Source organism: Nicotiana attenuata, unplaced genomic scaffold (genome assembly GCF_001879085.1).
Source record: "Nicotiana attenuata strain UT unplaced genomic scaffold, NIATTr2, whole genome shotgun sequence".
Classification (NCBI taxonomy): Eukaryota; Viridiplantae; Streptophyta; class Magnoliopsida; order Solanales; family Solanaceae; genus Nicotiana; species Nicotiana attenuata.
Genome location: NW_017670315.1, coordinates 346,133 through 366,869, shown reverse-complemented (window position 1 = coordinate 366,869; position 20,737 = coordinate 346,133). Strand labels below are relative to the sequence as shown.

The 20,737-nt window shown below is 36.0% G+C and overlaps 2 protein-coding genes across 12 annotated transcripts in view; both read left to right on the top strand.

The window, feature by feature from the left end:
- The first annotated feature begins 218 nt into the window (after window positions 1-218).
- LOC109237715 lies at window positions 219-2,392 on the top strand. The gene is made up of 2 exons (XM_019404070.1): window positions 219-1,325; window positions 1,506-2,392. Exons 1-2 carry the CDS (start codon window positions 592-594, stop codon window positions 2,371-2,373), a joined length of 1,602 nt encoding a protein of 533 aa, XP_019259615.1. The 5' UTR covers window positions 219-591; the 3' UTR covers window positions 2,374-2,392.
- Window positions 2,393-11,065: 8,673 nt separating this feature from the next.
- Window positions 11,066-20,737, top strand: part of LOC109237713 — a 72,428-nt gene continuing 62,756 nt past the window's right edge. For all 11 annotated transcript variants that reach the window (XM_019404067.1, XM_019404066.1, XM_019404065.1 and 8 more), the window contains exons 1-5: window positions 11,066-11,226; window positions 11,710-11,816; window positions 18,363-18,581; window positions 19,031-19,330; window positions 19,903-19,968. In XM_019404067.1, coding sequence (XP_019259612.1) covers window positions 11,772-11,816; window positions 18,363-18,581; window positions 19,031-19,330; window positions 19,903-19,968 — 630 coding nt within the window. In that variant the 5' untranslated portion in view covers window positions 11,066-11,226; window positions 11,710-11,771. The remainder of the gene's footprint in view (window positions 11,227-11,709; window positions 11,817-18,362; window positions 18,582-19,030; window positions 19,331-19,902; window positions 19,969-20,737) is intronic.

The window sequence follows — 20,737 nt, the reverse complement described above, 5'->3', positions numbered from 1 at the left end:
ACCTAGAAGATTTCAAGGATTTTCCTAGCAAATCCATAAGGATCTAGATTCTTCCTAAAGAAAAATATTCATACTTCTTTAGAATCTTCTCACAAATGCTAGCCTTCTTCTTATGTAAGCTTCCATATAGCATTAATATATGCCAAGTGGCATGATGACGTGGTGGGTCATCACATAAAGGTCAAGAAACTCAAGACTTATTTAAATTACATAAACAACCCGTTAACTGTGGTTTGGCCAAAAGTTAGTTTTCTCCCTCGACCAAATTGGGAAGAGAAGAACTGTAGCTCGAAAATATAGCTGGGAATTTCCTTGTGGTGGAAAACAATTTTCTTACCATGGAAATCATCTGTTCAGCTGAGGAACTGTGGAATTCAACAAAAACTGAATTAAATGGCTGCACCAAAAGTGTTGTGATTCTTGCAGCGGCAATTTGTAATGTTAATTAAACAATGGCTACAATCTGTTTGATAGAAGTCTCAACTGAACTATTTGTGAATATTACGGGGAAATGAGTTAAAACGAAAATCAACTTCCAATTCAACAGTTTTCAATTGATCAGGTTTTGCTCCCACTTCTCTCTAGATTTACATGGTAACCATGGACCTTTTCGGAAAGAAGGAAGGGATCCCACCTGACATACCATCCCAAACTACCAATCAAGACCCTACACATCAGCATACATCAACCACTACCGACGACACAGGCCAAAAAACACACGGCCAACACACCGACAACCAAAATCCAGCAGCATCGGATGTATCGAAACACATAGATACCGAGTCCGACCAATCCTCCGATGGAACAAATGAGAAAATAAGTGAAAATGTTTCTGCAGGACACCATAGATCCGGTTTAGCAGGATTGAAAGTATCTTCCAATTTTGACAAACCAGATAAGAACAAACAAACCAACCAGAAAGATCCTAACCCGAATATCCCAAATCCTAATAAAAAAATCAGCAATCCAACAGAGACACATCATATCCAACAGAAAACACAAACAAACCAACATCAAAACCAACAATTACAGAAAACCCAACTAAATATTCCATCCAAACCTTCTTTTTCAGCTGTTGTTCACTCAAATCTAGCAGCAGACCTTAAGGACAAAGCGCCAGTAGACATCAAACAGGGCACACACCTGGGAAAGCCGGAAGTCTTTTTCAATGCGCAAGATTACTTTATAAATCTGGCTCAAGAGTGCAAACTGACAGTTATTGGGAAGTTCTCAAAAGGTAAGCCAACAATGGAGGAGATTAGGAGAGATTTTGTTCGAAGATATCATCTGAAAGGTCCGGTGAAGATTGCTTACTTTGATCATAGGTATGTGTATATAGATTTCTCTAATGCAGACCGATTATAACCACATCTATGACAAACCTTACCTATCGCTAGGAGGAAAGCCCATGAAAATCATAAAGTGGACAGCAGATTTTAAACCTGAGATAGAAACTTCCATTGTGCCTGTATGGATATTAATTCACCAACTTGGCATCTTTTCAGATGGGATGTGATGTCAAGGATCGTTGAATCTGTAGGTACAGCTATTGCTCCTGATCAAGCTACGTATTCCAAAACTAATGGGAATGTAGCTAAGCTTAAGGTAGAGATTGATCTATTAAAGCCCAAACAAGATCAGATTTGGTTGGGATTTAATAAATTAGAAGGGTCGGAAGATGGAATGTGGCTAGACATCGAGTATGATGGGGTTCCAAGCTACTGTAAATGTTGCTTGCTTCAAGGCCACATGGAGGATCAATCTAGAGTGAAAAAAGAAAGGGATGACAAGAAACTGAATGGCGAAAATGCGAACAAAGGAGGGGGAACACAATCAGAGGAAATGGTACAAGACAAAAGTAGTAACGTACGGAGGGAAGTAGGAGAGCCAAGTAATTCAAAAGATAGTAACCAATGGGAACAACCAAAAAAGAAAAAGAGAAGCAGAAATAAGAATCAAGTAGATAACCCTCAGGTACACAAGCATAACAAAGGCATTGTCATTCAAGAACCAGATCATCAACATCACTTGACAAGGGCTCCGGAGGTCCCAGGAAAAGGAAAAATGGTGGATGAAAGTGTGGAACATCAAGAAAACAAAACAAAAAAGAAGGTGGTGACACAAAAGGAGAACCAGACCAAGCAACATACTCAGGAGAATGCAGAAAACAACCAAGACCAAATGCATCAAAAGGTAAATAAAATTAAAGGCAACAAAGGAGGACAAAAAGATAATACAGGCAATCAAAAGCAACAAAACCCAAAATACAACAATGAGCTGGATAACTATACAAGAACACGTGGAGGGGCTCAACATCAGGAGCTATTCCATGACTGTGCCCAGGACAATGAAGACTCACAACATGAAAATTAGGTATCCAGGATAACTGAATCCACCGAACAAACAAGGAATCACATAATCCCACAACCTTTATCTCCAACTGCTCTTCAAGTCTTGAACGGAAGCACAAGGATAGATAAGGAAGCTGATATTGGAAGTGCAAATGAATCAGAAGAAGGGGATCACGAAAGTTCTGATCATGAATACGGAGAAAATGAGAGTGAAATAGATGAGTCAGAGAGTGTAGAAGAGGAATCTAGCTCAGATGATGAAACTGCAAAGAAATTGATTGAAGTTGTTCCTTCTGATCCAAACAATGAACTTGATAAAGCCTTTGGGGAGGTGATTGAAAAGGTCACTTGTCACTAAGAGGAGCAAACTCTGGTAGAGGCGGTAGAGCCAACAGAGGTGGTAGGGGAGGAAAAGGAGGAAGGTCAAATGTTCAACATACTGTGAATATGTCACAGGCCAAACGGACCCCTAAACCAAAAGTTTTTTATGATTAAGTCCATTTTTTGGAACATTAGAGGTACCAAAAGTCAAGGTGCCTTTGAAAGACTTTTGCAGATGAAGATTACTCATCAGATTCCTTTTATTGCTCTGATGGAACCTTTCTGTAAACCTAAGAAAATGACAAGGTATAAAACAAGATTGGGGAGTGGGTTTGGTTACTCCAATTGTAATAACAAAATCTGGATATTTTGTGAAGACTGGTTGGATTGTAAAGTTATTGAGGATACAGAGCAACAAGTCACTTGTTCTCTGAAATTGAATGGTAATGACCTGTTAGTGACTGCTATTTATGCTAAATGTGACCCTCTTCTTAGGGTAGATCTTTGGGATAACATCAGAAACATAGCAACCAACCATGATGTCCCTTGGATAGTAGGGGAGATTTTAACTGTATTCTTTCTCCTGATGAAAAACTGGGGGGTAATGTACATAGAATGTCAAATATCATGGATTTCCTCAATTGTATCATTGACACGGAGCTGGTAGATATTATGGTTCAGTATATACTTGGTGCAATGGATGGGAAGCCAGTAAGAGGGTGTGGAAGAGGTTGGATAGAGTGTTGACTAATCAAAAATGGTTGCAGCTCTTTAATAACACTTGTGTCCCTCACCTTATCAGAATCAGATCTGATCACTCACCTCTTTTTGTGTGTGGAAAATACATGAGGTACAAACTCCTAGTTATTTCAGGTTCTTAGATCTATGGGTGGATGAATCTTCTTTCCTGGATATTGTATCAGAAGCTTGGCAGGAGGAGGTGATAGGGAATCCTATGTGGAAATTCCATCTAAAATTAAAGAATACTTGTAAGAAACTATCTTGGTGGTCCAGAAATGTAGTGGGTAATATTTTTGAGAAGACCAAACAGATGGAGGAGCAAGTGAGGGTGTTAGAGGAAAAGATGATTGCAGAAAATAATGACACTCAAAGAATAGCCCTGAACAAAGCCAATGCTGAACTTATCAGGAACAACAAGGTGGAGGAAAAGTTCTTGAGACAGAAAGCCGGCTTGAAATGGTTTGTTCAAGGGGAAACCAATTCAAAATTCTATCATTCTGTGATAAAAGGAAAGAGAAGAAGAATGCAGCTCAGTAGAATGAATAAAGAAGATGGTACTTGGGTGGAAGGAGAACAACAACTTGCAAAAGAGGCTGTTGCAATTTTCCAAAAACAGTTTAAAAGTGAACTATATCCAAGGGATTTTTCAATACTAAATTGTATACCTAAATTGGTCACTGATGAAGATAATAGGAACTTAACCATAACTCCTAGCTTGGAGGAAGTAAAAGAAGTGGTCTTTTCTCTGAGCGAATCCAGTGCTCCTGGCCCAGATGGTATCGCAACAAAGTTCTACCAAACTTGCTGGGATATCATTGCTGGGGGATTTACAACTAATGATACTTGCCTTTTTTGCAGGTGCCGAACTTCCCAAGGAATTCACTCATACATGTCTTGCTTTAATTCCTAAAGTGCCCAACCCACATGAATTCAACCACTTCAGGCCAATCAGTTTGAGTAATTTTTCATGTAATATTATCTCAAAGCTGATGACCAGAAGGCTTTCCACAATCATGCATAAGTTGGTTTCTCCTAACTAAACAGGATTCATTAGAGGCAGATCCATTACAGAGAATGTTATGTTAGCTCAGGAACTGGTGCATAACATCAGAAGGCCAAACACTGAAGGAAATGTAGTGATGAAATTGGATATGACCAAAGCTTACGACAGAGTGGATTGGAACTATATATGCCAAGTTATGAGGCAAATGGGTTTCTCAGAAGTTTGGGTGGACAGGGGATGGAGATTGATTTCAAATGTCTGGTACTCCATCATTATAAATGGGAAGAGACATGGTTTCTTCAATTCTTCAAGAGGTTTGAGGCAGGGTGATCCACTTTCACCATCACTTTTTGTAATTGGGGCAGAATTATTTTCAAGATTAATGGATCAGCTCACTGAAACAGCATTTATCCCATATTCAGTTGATAGAAATGGACCTATAGTTACACATCTTTGTTATGCTGATGACACTATATTGTTCTCATCTGGTGATCAACAATCATTATAAAATATGATGGCCAAGTTAAAGAGGTATGAGGCAGCATCTGGGCAACTGGTAAACAAGGCTAAGCCTTTCATCGTGATGAGCCCGGATACAACTCCTGAGAAAATACAAGAAGTATGTTCTATCACTGGTTTCAGGGCATCAGAATTTCCTTTTCAGTATTTGGGATGCCCAATATACTTGGGAAGAAAGAAGATAGTATATTTTAATGAGATGGTGGTTAAAGTATCTAATAGGATCCAAGGGTGGCAAGGAAAGCTTTTATCCTATGGTGGCAAGGCGGTGTTAGCCCTCCTAAAACAGTCTTGAACCAGGTAGAAAAAATCATTGCCAGATTCTATTGGGGGTCAGACGATGGTAGCAACAAGTACCATTGGAAATCATGGAAGGACTTATGTTTTCCTACCAACGAGGGTGGAATTGGACTCAGAAGTTTGCATGATATGTCACTATCATTTGCAGCGAAGGCATGGTGGACATTCAGGACAAGTAACAACCTATTCAGGACATTCATTGAGGCTAAATATTGTAAGAGGGATCATCCAGTCTCATATAAGCTAAGACATGGTCTTTCTCAAATCTGGAAGAGGCACATGGAGATCAAGGAAGAAATTGAAAAATATATTCTCTGGAAAATAGGTAAAGGTAATTTGTCCTTTTGGTGGGACAACTGGATAGGTCAAGGAGCTTTGGCAAATCTAGGGGTTAACCATCCTACTCCTAAAGGAACCAAAGTTCAACAATTCATCAGGGGTAAGAAATGGGATGTAACAAGATTGCAAGCTATACTTCCTCATTATTTGGTGAGAATTATCAGAAAAATCAAAATACATCCTATGGATGATGACAAGCCAGTTTGGACACTTGAGCAATCAGGGAAGTTCTCATGCAAGTCAGCCTGGAATGCACTCAGGACTACCAAAAATCACACTTCCACAGGTATCAAAACATGGCATCCAAAGTTACCATTTAAACTCTCCTTTTTGATGCTGAGATTACTTGAAAAAAGACTACCAACAGATGAGATTGTCATTGAAAAGTTTAAAATACAAGGCACTTCTAAGTGCACTTATTGTACCCAAGCTTCTTGTGAGTCAATTGATCATTTATTCTCCACAAGTCAGATAGCAGGAAAGGTGTGGTCCTTTTTTAGCAATTCTTGTGGCATCACTATCCAGCAGGGAACAATGAGGGCTATGATTATGAAGTGGTGGCTAACCAAACCAAAGAATAAAGTACAAGAAATGGTTTTGCAATGCCTCCCCATAGTTATTTGTTGGCATATATGGAAGGCAAGGTGTTCTTATAAGTTTGAAGGTATAAAGTATTATGCGGGGCAAGTCATCCAGAATACTTGTTATCTAATGAACATGTTATTACATACTACCTTACCTTCAGTCAACTTTCATAATGACTGGATAAGTAACATGTGTTTGATAGAAAGATTACAACAATGCCTAAGTATCAAAAGAGTGAGCTGGATGAAACCTGCACCGGGATGCTTCAAATTGAATGTGGATGGCCTGTAGCAAAGGAAATCCGGGAAGTGCAGGAGGAGGAGGTGTTGTGAGAGACCATAATGGAAACTTCATAATGGCCTTCTCGGCGTACTTTGGAAAATGCTCTAATAATGCTGCTGAGGCAAAGGCCATGATGATGGGTATTAAATGGTGCAAGAACAACAATATAAGGAACCTTATTGTGGAGACAGACTGACAGATTGTTACATCCCTTGTTATCGATGAGTCGAAACAGAATTGGCAGATTATGTACTCGACTCATAAGATAAGGGAAATTGCGAGGAATTATGCAGTGGAGTGCAAACATATCTGGAGGGAAGGAAATACAATGGTGGATATGTTGGCCAACTGGGGTGAAATGACCAAGAGGAAGACTTTTTTCACTGAAGTTATCTCACTTCCAAGACAGGTGACAGCGGCACTGAAGAATGATCAACAAGGTAAATGTAACATTAGAATTAAACCTAGAAATGGTTTCTTTAATGTCAAAGATTTCATTAGTTAGGGAATTTTTGTTTTTTGGCGACCGATATACCTTTATGGAAGTAGGTATAGTCAGCTTTTTAAAGGCAACATGCCTTTTAAATATGTAATGAAGAGGCTTGGTCTGGTCCTCCTCTTTGTAATCTATTTTGTGATATGAAAATCAACTCAAGGACCCAACTAGGGACTTGAGCATTAAAATAAAAAATGAGTTAATGAATGATCCTGTTTCATCACATTAACTTAAGGTAATTTGGTCAAACAAATTAAAATGGCAAGCATTTGTTGTTGTGTTTTTGTTTTTTTCACATGTTCCCATTTTACTTGTATAAAAATTGACTAGATATCCTTCGATTGTTCTTCTAATTGGCTTACTAAATAACTAGATTATTGGTGTAGTTCCGAAGACGAGTAGAGTCAAAGGTATATTAGATTACAGGTCGTCTGTCTGGACAAGAGATAATTTTATCAATTGCTAAGGGGAAAATGCATAATTACCCCTGATATATAGCCGGATTTCCACCTGTGTAGGGGTCCTATTACCTTCCTAAACTATATTTAAGTGAAATTATTTGCACCCTTAAAACGTACATGGCAGAGTGTGTGTATTTTACTCTCCTTGAGAGAGTGAGAAGCAAGAAAAAGTAATTTCCAAATGTTTCTTTTTGCTTTTTTACATTTTTTTGTTCGATATATAATTTTTTACTTTTTTTTTTCCTTTTCCTTTTCCTTTGTCTTTTTCTTTTAAATCTTTATTCGTTTCTTCTCCACTTCCAAAGGACATTGTCACGACACGGAATTCTCACCTTCGGGATCGTGATGACGCCTAATATTTCACTTGCTAGACAAGCCAACGTTAGAACGATTTATCCATTTTCAACAGTTCAAATTAAATGATAAGAAAGAAGCCGAAATAACTGCAATAATCTAAAGTAAACTACGGAAACCATATCAACTAAAATATCTAATACAACTCTGGACATTGTGTCACAAGTGTACGAGCTACTAATAGTACAAATAAAGGTCAGAACAAAACATAGAGCTGCCTGAGAGAAATTACACAGTAAATTAATTTAAGGGGACTTTAGGGGCTGCGGACGCCGAGCAGTTGTACCTCAAGTCTCCACACTGATAGCCAGCCGAGCACACTAATGACCGCCGCTGGGACCGACTCCAAATCTGCACAAGAAGTGTAGAGTATAGTGATGAGGCTAATGCGTGTTACTTACACTATAACCTGTACGCAGTATAAAATAAAGATAGGAAAGGAAAATACTGAACGAAATAAAGTAGTTAACCGAAGAAAATGGCTCAATCCTCAAAGAAAAACCAGTGAAGGCCAGAATTATACCAATCGTTACAGTCTCGTATGAAAATACTGAAAAACAACACAACACAATAAGGAAATAGAAACACATAGATTGTTATGGCGCGTAACCCGATCCCACCACACAGCACAATCCCCCCTTATTCCACTGTAATAATATCAAAAATAGTGTGTGTGTATATATATATATATATATATATATATATATATAAAATCAAATATCAGTATCAAATAATCAATAAGTACAATTAAATCAATAACTCAACTCACAAGAACCTTTACGATTAACAAATATGGAGAGTAAATGACAATCAAAGAGTGCATGTAAGTCAATTAAGGAAAATAGTAGTGAGTCATGAAAGCATGGGAAGATCTAATATTTTTAACACGAGCACAATGATTAACAAGTGGCAAATAAGGGCATGGGAGCATTTTAAACACATAACAGTTAAGGCATGGAGGAAAATAATTAAGGAAATACAAAAAATCAGGGAAACAAGCAATTCAGGAGCGTATAAGCACTCGTCACCTCGCATATACGCCGCGACACATGAATTTCACATAGCACATAGTTCAAGGATTCCTAATTCTTTCAAATCAAGGTTAAACCCAAAACTTACCTCACTCTGCAGTCAACTCAGAGTTGTACCGGGGCCTTTCCTCTAGATTCCACCTCCAAACTGCTCGTATCTAACCACAATTGAATCGATAGTGTCAAATAATGCTAAGGGAATCAATTACAATGCATAAATTTAGGGTTTCCACATTTTTTCCAAAAAGTCAAAAAAGTCAATTTCGGACTTGCTTGGTCAAAACCAGAGGTTTGGACTAAAACCCATTTACCCATTCACCCCCGAACCCGATTTTGTAATTAGTTTCGGAATTCGACCTCAAATTGAGGTCTAAATCCCTAATTTGCAAAAGTCCCCAATTCATCCTAAATCCCTATTTTTCTACCATGGAAGAGCAAAGATTAGGGCTAAAAATTAATTGGTGATGTTAGAAATGGTAGAGAATGAGTTAAAGTGTACAAATCTATGAATTGGTGTTGAGTTTTTCCTTCAAAATCGCCTCTAGGCCGATCCCTAATGGAGAGTTTATGAAAAATGGGTGAAAATTCACTCGTCAGCGATTTGTCTAGCCATTCTTCTTCCATTTATTCTGCTTTTTTTCCCCTCTTTGTATCCTTTTTATACACAAATTAAACTCTCAAAAAGCTATATTCATAAGCAAAGCAATATACACTCAGATTTGGGGAAAAAGACTCATCATCGGAAAATCTTCCCATGCTGGGAAAAATGGAGGTATTGAAATCTTAATCGGAAAAAACTTTCTTCTAACCTAGCAGGTACACTTATATTAATATCATCAATCACCTCTTAATTATAATATCCATCATCTTTACGCCACCCACAATCACCAATTATAGCCACCATCCAAACATCTTCTACTATAATAACCAATTAAAGACCTCAAGTCTAGCGTAGCAGCAGAAAAAGAATAAGGCAGATTGGAGGGTAAATAAATATGAGTGAATATTTGTTATTCCGGTTTGTTGGTGATGACTAGAGTAACGAAGAAGAGAAAATAGAAAGGAAAAGGAAATTTTTTATTATTTTTTATTTTATAATGAAATCTGATGTGTCCAGCGAGTGTGGTTCACGGCCCAACTTGGTTATGGTACTTTAAAAGTGAATTTATTTGACTTTAACATAGTTTAGGAGGATAATAGGACCCCCGCAAAGATAGAGTATGTAGTTGGGAATCCGGTCGGGATACTAAGATGATAATGAGTATTGGTGACTTCAGAAGTCAATGGATTGTATTTTAATCTTGGAATTGTTAGTTTCAAGCTCTAGCTATTTGATTCTGCTATCTGTTGGCCTTTCAAGTACTTCTTCAGCAAATTACTTCAACTTCTCGCACAAATTTTTCTGAATCGCATGGCTTACTCACCCCGTAGAGGCGAATCCAAGATTTAAATTTTATAGGTTCAGATTTGTAATTTTACTATACAACAACAACAATATACCCAGTATTATCCCACATCGTAGGGTATGAGGAGGGTAATGTATACACAGACTTTACCGCTACCTTTGTGAAGGTAGAAAGACTGTTTCCAGTAGATCCTCAGCTCAAGAAAACATAAGCACCACATTAATTAAAAGATAGATGAGGAGGGACAACAACAAAAAGTCACGTAAAGCAGCATAAAAACAACGCGATCATAAGATGATCATAATAATAGAAAACGACCGGTAGTCAAAGAAACCTACTACCAATAGAATGCGAGAGCGTGTACTTATTATTTATTGGGTTTAAAACTTATTATTTATACATATTTAATAACTTTTTAGGTAAAAACACAAGGTATGGGCGAAAGCTATGGGTTCAGATGAACTCGTATCGTCAACACTGGATACGCCCCTGCCCCCCACAAAAAACATTATTTTATATATATCGCATGAGGTAGGAATCAAAATATATATGTTGCTTGTTGCATATATATATATATATATATATATATATATATATATATATATATATATATATATATATATATATATATATATATATATATATGTATGTATATATATGGTTTCAGAGAACTCACATTCATTGACTTTGCTTCCTTGTTGGAATAAGCATCTGAAATTTTTTCTGAATTGCTTCTTTGAATAGTCTTCTTTGATATCAAGATCCGAGAGACGTGCAGATAACTATCACAATTGGTTGAGAAGAGTAGGATGATAATGGTATTAAAAAAGTAGTTCAGTAGTCAATGACTTGTATTTTAAATAATGTTGGAATTGTCAATCTCTAGCTATTTCATTCTTCCTTCTGTCGCTGGCCATTCTTTAGCCAATTACTTCAACTTCTCTCGTAAATCTTTATGAATCCAATAGTTTATTTCTCAAACAAGAGGTTCTAATAGCAGCTTAATCTTGGTTTGCTGAACTTTAAGCGACCAAAAGGTAAGAGGCATAAATTAAATGTACACAGGATTTGAACAAGAGGGATTCGAATTACGGAATCTACCATGCATATTCCATTTAATTTACTGGGTTCGAAATATATATATATATATTATTTGTATTTATTTAGTATAGATCTTTTATTGCATATAGAAAGCCTGACTATTGGATATGAATTAACCCATAAGTTATGATCTACATTTGTCCCTAACATTGGTAACTTAAAAGTAGCTAGTAATGGTAAATGAGCAGGATTTGGGAGGAATAATGCGGTGATAGGTTTGTTTTCTTGAATATTCAGGTCTTGTATTTTCTTCTTTATTATATGAACTTCCTTTTTCTTTTGTAAATTAACTTTGTTGGATCAATATCTTGAAAATGACTTTTTATAAATATGCAAAATTGTTTCCTGCTATGACTTTTTATGCTTCTTTCTTATATTTATTTCTCCTGTTAAAGTCTTGTGTACTTTTTATACATTAGGTCTTTTGAACTTGAAAGGAAAAAAGTGATTACTTTGGCATTAACCAGTGAAAATTACAATCATGGAAAGAGGAGAAAGAGACAAAGGGGAAGCAAACAACTTATCGGTATGTCATACAATATAGTTATAGACAATATATAATTATTTTTGTGTTCAAATTTCATGTTAAAGTCACACATATGTTTTAATATTATATTTACATCATTTAAAAAAAAATTATACTCTAGAAAATAGTATTTATAAAAGATCCAAGAGAAATGCAGTAGATGCATCCAACATATATATATATGCTGCAAATGACATGCTTTCGTCAAATTTAAAGCAGCATAATGCTTATAGTATAACTTCCATTATTAGTATTCTCGTAGAGAGATTCATAGTATGTTATACTAAAGATGAACTATAAATAGCGTAACAAATTTGACATGCACTTATATACCATGTACTCAAATTAAGTGACTTGGTACACAATAATTAATTCTCAAAGAGAATTACAACCAATGATTAACAATACATGACAAACTAATAATTTAAAAACTGCTACATAGTGATAAAAAAGACGGCAAATAAGACAAGAAAGTGTTTAAAAACTGCTACTATACGTACATAGTTATTTTGAATTGTGACTTTTAATTTTGTAAGTCTTAATAGTACTATTTTTACTTTGACTTTTTGGCAGAGAGAGTGAGCAGATACACTCACTGGTGTCAATGTTACATTGTTATCAATCTATCATTCTTTATCTTTATTTTTTTCTACTGTTTCTTTGTATTCACCCTCATAGTTTTCAGCATTCTCACCAACTTTCTTTAAATCCAAAAATTTATTCCTCTTTAATTTGGATCTCTCCACATAACTTCAAATCCAAAAATTTATTCAGTAAAGGTTGTGAACTACTTCATAAAGAACTCGACTGACTTTGATCGCAAAAGCTAATTCATAAGGTGAAAAGTTGTGAAGTGGTTGTTACAAGCTTATATTCCTGAACAGTTTTGCTGCTTTAGGTTTGCCAAAATTGAGCATATTTGGTCTCTGTCTAAATATTTAAGAAATTCGTTAGATTTAGCGAAAACTTTGATAAAATCTCTGTCAAAAACTGCAATACCAAAGACTGCACCACCCATCAGAAATAGGACAACATAGTAGAAATTACACCGCAAAGTACAACACGAGCCACAAGAATTAGACCAAAATAGCAGAAACTCTAAAATTGCCTTTTTTTTATATTTTTTTTTATTTTTGTCTTATTGTCTTGTTTATTATTTAGTGGCTGCCATAATGTTGGCATAGTAGTTGTAACTCATTCACGCTATATATGTTTGGCTTGCACAACAATTGGTATCAGAGCCAAGGTACTGTCTAAGTATTCTCTGTGGTTGCAGCATAGTCTGATCTTCCACACCAGAAAAGATTTATCTTGGTAACTGAGCTAAGGTATTGTCTGAGTATGCTTTGTGGTTGTAGCGTAGTCTAATCTTCCACACCAGAAAGGAAATAATCTTGATTTGTGTTGTCAGCTATTAAATAATATTTGTGTAAAAAATGGGAGACAATAAACAAGAAGAATCTACATCAAGTGTCAATAATACGTCATCGTTGGCATCTTTGCTTATGACAAGAATTGTGTCAAATGCGAAATTTGTGGTAGAAATTTTTGACGGGTTAGGATATTCTGGGATATGGAATGACAAGGTTCTAGATGTCCTTTTTTCAACAAGGGCTAGATCTTGCCATTGAAGAAAGAAACCAGATGTTGTTGGATAAGAAGAACGGAAAATTATCGACCGTGTTGCTTGCGGTACCATTCGATCCTACCTTGCTAGAGAGCAGAAATATCCATACACAAAGAAAACTTCTGCAAGTAAATTATGGAAAGCATAGGAGGATAAATTTTTGAAGAAAAACAGTCAAAATAAATTGTACATGAAGAAGAGATTGTTTCGCTTCACCTATGTTCTTGGTACCACAATGAATGAACATATCATCAGTTTCAATAAGTTGGTCACAGATTTGCAAAATATGGATGCAACCTGATGATGGTGACTTGGCCTTGATGTTGTTGGGGACACTTCCTGATGAGTACGAGCACCTTGAAACTACTCTACTCCATGGAAATGATGAAGTTTCTCTTAGAGAAGTTTGTTCGGCTTTGTACAGGTATGAACAAAGAAAGGGAGAAAAACAGAAGGGCGGAGAAGGAGAAGCATTGGTTGTGAGGGGTTGTCCTCAAAATCAAACGAGGACAAAGAAGGGAAGATCCAAGTCAAGATCTAGACCTAACAAAGATGAATGTGCCTTTTGTTGAGAAAAGGGGCACTGGAAGAAAGAATGTCCGAAATTGAAGAATAAGGCTAAACATAACAATGGAAAGGCCATTATGGATTCAAATGTAGCTGATTGTGATGATTCAGACTTCTAATTAGTTATAACAGAGTCATCAACATCATCAGACATATGGTTGATGGACTCGGCTTGTAGCTATAATATGTGTCCCAACAAGGACTGGTTCGTGGATTTTCAAGAAGGAGAATATGGAGTCATCCACACAGTGGATAACAGCCCTCTTACCTCATATGGCATTGGTTTGATATGATTAAGGAACCATAATGGAATGATCAGAACATTAATAGATGTTCGATATATACCGGGTTTGAAGAAGAATCTCATCTCTGTGGGAGCCCTAGGATCAAAAGGGTTAAAAATAATTGCAGAAAATGGAGTGATGAGAATATGCTCTAGTGCACTAGTACTGGTAATGAAGGCCAATAAGAAGAACAATAACACGTACCACTATCACGGTAGTACAGTTATTGGAACAGCGACAGTGACATCCAATGACGACAAAGAGGCAGAAGCAACCAGGCTATGGCACATGTCCTTGGGACATGCTGGAGGAAAATACTTGAAAACTCTATCAAATCAAGGATTGTTAAAATGAGTAAAGACTTGCAACTTGGAGTTTTGCGAGCATAGTGTCAAAGGAAAACAGACAAGGGTTAAATTTGGTATTGCGATCCATAATACTAAGGTATTTTGGATTATGTACACTCTCATGTTTGGTGTCCTTACAAAACACCTTCATTGGGTGGGAAATACTATTTTTTAACCTTTGTTGATGATTTTTTTCCGAAGAGTGTGGGTGTATACAATGAAGAGGAAAGATAAAGTGTTGGGAATTTTTCTCAAATGGAAGACGATGGTGGAGAATCAAACAGGCAGGAGGATCCAGTGTATTCGCACAGACAATGGAGGTGAATACAAAAATAATCATTTCAATAAGGTTTGTGAAAATGATGGCATCGTCCGACACTTCACTGTCAGACGTACACTGCAACAGAATGGAGTGGCAGAACGTATGAACCGGACCTTGAGGGAGAAGGTACAGTGTATAATGTTGCTGGCTTGGGCAAAGAATTTTGGGCTGAGGGAATTACATATGCATGCCACCTCATTAATCGTCTACCATCTGATGCTATTAATGGCAAGACACCATTTGAAAAATGATATGAAAAGCCTGCTGTAGATTATGACTCTTTGTACGTGTTTGACTCAACTGTATATTATCATGTGGTAGAGTCAAAATTGGATCCAAGGGCAAAGAAGACTATTTTTGTGGGGATTACTTCTGGAATCAAAGGATACCGCTTATGGTGACCTATGACAAAGAAAGTAATATTCAGCAGAGATGATATCTTCGATGAATCTGCTATAGTAACTAAGGTAACAGATGAAGATACCAAACAAGATGAGGGTGCTTCTAAGCAGGTGGAGTTTGAGGAAAAATTTATTTTTCCTACACAAGAAGCAGAGGAGGAAACAAATGAAGATTATCCTCTGGAAGAAGAGCAGTTGAGAGAAAGGTTCCAACTCAAGAACCTCAACAGAAACTTGAGTCAATTGCAACAAGTAAACCTAAAAGAGAAATAAAGACGTCTAATCGTCTTATAGAGGCTTGTGTAGCCTCAATTGTAGCTAATGGTATTCCTACCACTTATAATAAAGCAGCTCAGAGTTCAGAAGAAGATAAGTAGAGGATTGTCATGAATGATGAAATGCAGTCCTTCATCAGAATCATATATAGAATTGGTCAATCTCTCGAAGGACAAGAAAGCAATTAGGTGCAAATGAGTTTATGCAAAGAAGGAAGGATTTCCTAACCAAGTAGATGTTCGCTACAAAGCAAGACTGGTGTCCAAAGGATATGCTCAAAGGAGGAAATTGATTACAATGAAGTATTTTCTCCAGTTGTAAAACATTCCTCCATTAGAATTATATTGATTTTGGTAGCATAGTTGGATTTGGAACTAGTTTAGATAGATGTAAAAACTGTGTTTTTTCCATGGAAACTTGGAGGAGGAAATCTATATGACTCAGCCAGAAGGATTCAAAGTTGCTGGAAAAGAAAATATGGTGTGCAAACTTGAAAAATTATTTTACGGATTGAAACAATCTTCTAGACAATGGTACAAGCGATTTGACAAGTTTATGTTGCGGCAAGGGTACAAGAGAAGCAAATACGATCATTTTGTGTATTTGCACAAGCTTAAAGATGGTTCCTTTGTATATCTTCTCCTATGTGTTGATGATATGTTGATAGCTTCCAAGAATTTGGAAGAAATTGATAAGTTGAAGATTCAACTAAAGAAGGAGTTCAATATGATGGACCTAGGTGAGGCAAAGAGAATTCTTGGCATGGAGATAATAAGAGATAGATTTTCAAAGAAACTCTGTTTATCTCAGAAAGAATATTTAAAAAGAGTACTACAGCGTTTTGGCATAAATGAGAAGACTAAGCCAGTTAGTACTCCACTTGCTCTCCATTTTAAGCTAAGTACTACTATGTCGCCAAAAGATGAAGCTAAACGGGAGTATATGTCAAGGGTACCATACGCAAATGTTGTTGGTAGCTTGATGTATGCAATGGTCTGTATGAGACCTGACATTTGACAAGCTGTTGGAGTTATTAGCAGATATATGCATAATCCAGGAAAGGAGCATTGGCAAGCTGTGAAATGGATTCTACGGTATATTGATAATACTGTAGATGTTGGGTTAGTTTTTGAGTAGGAAGGCAATCGGTCGGTAGTTGGATATTGTGACCCAAATTTTGCGGGTGATCTGGACAAACGAAGATCAACTACTGGTTATGTGTTTACTTTTGCAAAGGCACCAGTTAGTTGGAAGTCTACTTTGTAGTCAATAGTTGCTTTGTCTACAACAGAGGCAAAGTACATGGCTATTACAGAGGCTGTGAAGAAGGCAATTTGGCTTCAGGGGTTGCTAAAAGAGCTTGGTATTGGACAAAAAAGTCACAATTTTTTGTGATAGTCACAGTGCTATTCAATTAGCGAAGAACCAAGTTTATCATGCAAGGACGAAGCACATTGATGTTCTGTATCATTTCGTACGAGAAATCAAAGAAGAAGGTGGAGTCACGGTGAAAAAAATTCATACTACAGAGAATCCTGCTGATATGCAGACAAAAGTGGTGATTGTGGTCAAGTTTCAACATTGTTTGGATTTGATCAACATTGTTGAACACTAAAGATTGAAGAAGAAGACACAACCAAAATTTGTTATTAAGAAAAAATTGAAGATGTGGAATTTTGCCAAGGTGGAGATTTGTTGAAGATGTCAAGCTCCCACATCGGGAATTTGGCAATTTGGTTGGGAATTGTTTCCTATAAAAGGAAGCCTAATGTTTAGGATTTAAACACACCTCTCATTTGCCTTCTCATCTTCTTAAGGCATTTGTATCTTCTCTCTCTTTAGTATTATTTCACTTGTATTTTTGGAGTGGAATAAAATATTTGTTGTGTCTGAGGAAGTAGGCAAAATTGGCCGAACCTCGTAAATTCTGGTGTTCTTTTTATTATTGTCTCATTGCCTTATTTATTATTTAGTGGCTGCCATAATTTTAATATAGTAGTTGTAACTCATTCATACTATATACATTTGGCTTTCGCAACATATTTCAATGTACCTAAATACTTCATGTGAAAACATTCACCAAGATATATCATAAAATTGCGGACAACGTCAAGTTTATTGCCAGAAATAATAAAATCATCGACATACATAGGGTCATTTATTCGCATTTCACTCCTTTGCTGAGTAAAAAGGGAGTAATCAGAATATGATTGTTAAATGTTCTAATCCATAATCTCCTAAAGTCGTTGATTGGTTTCGGAGGAAGTTCCTAGTTCATACGCCGTAGTGTTCAGTGGGCAATAAGGAAATATAGAGATGAAAACGGAAAGACGCGACATGATTAAATGCTAGATTTAATAAGATAAAAAGTTGTATCATATTCCAAGAGGAAGATCATTATTGTTTTATGATATTTGTAAGTTCTATTAAGCACAGATCCCTTTCTTAAAGCTAATGACTTATATTATCTTCTAACTCCTTATATAGAATGAATGAATAACTTAAAAAAGAAAAAGGATGACTGTATTAGATGATCATAAGAAATATTAAGAGAAAGGGAAAATAACAAAAAATCAGAGTATATCGCCAACAATGGTAACTTGCCTTCTTTTCTTTTACATGACAGTCTAAATATACGTTCTTTTTTTCCACTGCAAAATAATACTACCAATATAGGGATCAAATTTGATAATGGAACCATTGATTTGTTATGTATGAGAAGGGAAATCAAGTGAGTTACGGTCAACCAGACTCAATATTGGTGGAGCCACTGGGAGGCACTGGTGGATCACAATGGAATTACATGCTGAAAAGTCCCATTAGAGAAATATTGATTGCTCATGGAGATTGTATAGACTCCATCATCTTTAGAACAGTTACTGAACAAGGTACTATCATAGAGTCAACAAAGTTTGGAGGGGATGGAGGTCGAAGAGACAAGGTAAGTCCAAAAAATTGTGGTTGACATATTTATTTCTCATGATTATCACGTTCTTCTCAAGTTAAATTTGTGTCATGTCATAGCAATGAGCTTAGATTATGTAAAAAGAAATATTTATTAAGAGAATTAAACCAGTAATAGCAAATTATTCTTTTATCTTCAACCTTCAAGTTACCTTATGATGCTCTTGATATGAAAAATCACGTTATAATATGTCAACTTAATATGATAGTGTAGCAACGTTTTGCATTTCAATTCCAATGTACACAGTGTAAAATCTATAGTTATATAAGCATCTTTCAAGTCAAAGATATGAATGCACTAGTTGCTTCATATTTAAGTTTGCCGCTTCCTTTGCATTAAGAGGATACAACTAAGTGTCCAAATTTGCTTTTGGTCATAGATTTCGAATCCTAATATAACCGATATGTGATTTGCAATATTCTCAGGTTGTTATAGAGGCAACTCCTTTGGAATATTTAACAGACATCAAGGGGACAATTGGGCTTTGTTGTGGCCATTTGGTTATAAAATCTCTATGTTTTATAACTAATGCAAAGAATTATGGACCATTTGGGTGTGAGGACGGTGGAACCCCATTTTCACTTGTGATGGAAGAAGGTGTAGCTATTGTGGGATTTCACGGGCGTTCTGGGTTGTACCTTGATGCTATTGGTGTTTATTTGAAGAAACTTGATCCTCCCACTTCAGCAAAAGAACCTATGATTGAAGACATTGAAATCCGTGACGTATGTTGTGATTATTCCTCCTTTTCTTAATCACCTCTACTTCACTTTCTTCACTTCATACTTCAACGAACCTATGGTTGAAGATATTGAAATCCATGACGTTCATACTACTTTTTCTCTTAATATCATGACTTGGACAAATTTTGTTTCTTGTTTGTTTATTTTATTTATTTCTGATTAATTGTGACTTTATATTAAATTTAATTTCCTTTCGAGGAAAGTCCTGTCACATTCCAGAAACTACAACATAAAGACTTTAAAGAACACTACAAATTGGGCAAAAAAGCAAGAACTGCGTACTCTCTGTTGCAGCATTCTAAAGCCATATATCTCAGATTTTTCATCATCAACATCAAGTAAAAAGGCTTGTCATTTGGTCTCTAATAAATCAAGAAAAGTGTGTTTAATTTTGGTACTCAGATGGGGAAATATTCTTCAAAAAACACTCACTACTTTTTATGCATGGCTATATCTGCAAAAATGTTTTATGCTATATATTCTTCTTTCTTCATTTTCTTTAAATTCTTACTTCTTTCTCCTGGTAAAGTTTTATGTGTTGTTTTATTCATCAGATCATGGAAAGAGGAAAACAAATTGAAGGAGAAAGAGAGAAAGGGGAATTAGCAAACAGTTTTGAGGTATGTCATAATTATTTTGTGCTAGTAGTGTTGGTTTGAGGTGTCTATCCTACGAAGGTCAAGAATAACTATTTCTAATAAACTTTTCACCTAACTGTCTAAATCCATATAAAACGATTAATTTAAAGAACTAATTGAAGATACATAAATTATTAAAAAATTTATTAAATATATATGAACTATATTATAATAAATATTTTTATGTATACAATATTTTTAAAATATACATATGTAATCTCGTGTTGGTTTGGTTTCGATTTGAATTTTAAGTTGATGTTTTATACTTTAATACCACACAAGAGGGTGGGGTGATTTGTGTGGTGTTCAATTTTTTCGCGTGCACAAATTATAGAAGGACATGGTTCTTCTATGTGTTTCTTACACTACAGTTACAGAATAGTAAATGCAAAATGTATATATAGAACACAAGTATTTTACGTGAAAAACACTTGGCTCAAAAGGTGAAAAAATCACGACCTACTTTCAAGTAGGATTTTTTCCAATATGCCACTAAATCATTGAGCCAAAAACAGAGTTTACAAAACTCTTGTAAACCTAAGGATTACCTCTAACCCTTTGTGGCAACCAGCCTCAGGTTGTTGCAACAACTTCAAGTTAACTCTAACTTGAACAATACGCTCAAAGTATCTAGTACAAATGCTTCTAGAGAAAGCTGAAAGATACAACTCAAAAGCCCTACTACACAATTGAACTACAATAAAAGACAACCACTTGGAACTATTTCTTCTATCTAGTTCATGTAGCTTCT

Excerpts from the sequence above, each read along its gene's own strand:
- LOC109237715 (XM_019404070.1), top strand. The coding sequence starts at position 592 with ATGGTAACCATGGACCTTTTCGGAAAGAAGGAAGGGATCCCACCTGAC. Across the intron at positions 1,326-1,505 it reads ATTGCTTACTTTGATCATAG|ATGGGATGTGATGTCAAGGA; the intron begins GTATGTGTATAT and ends GCATCTTTTCAG.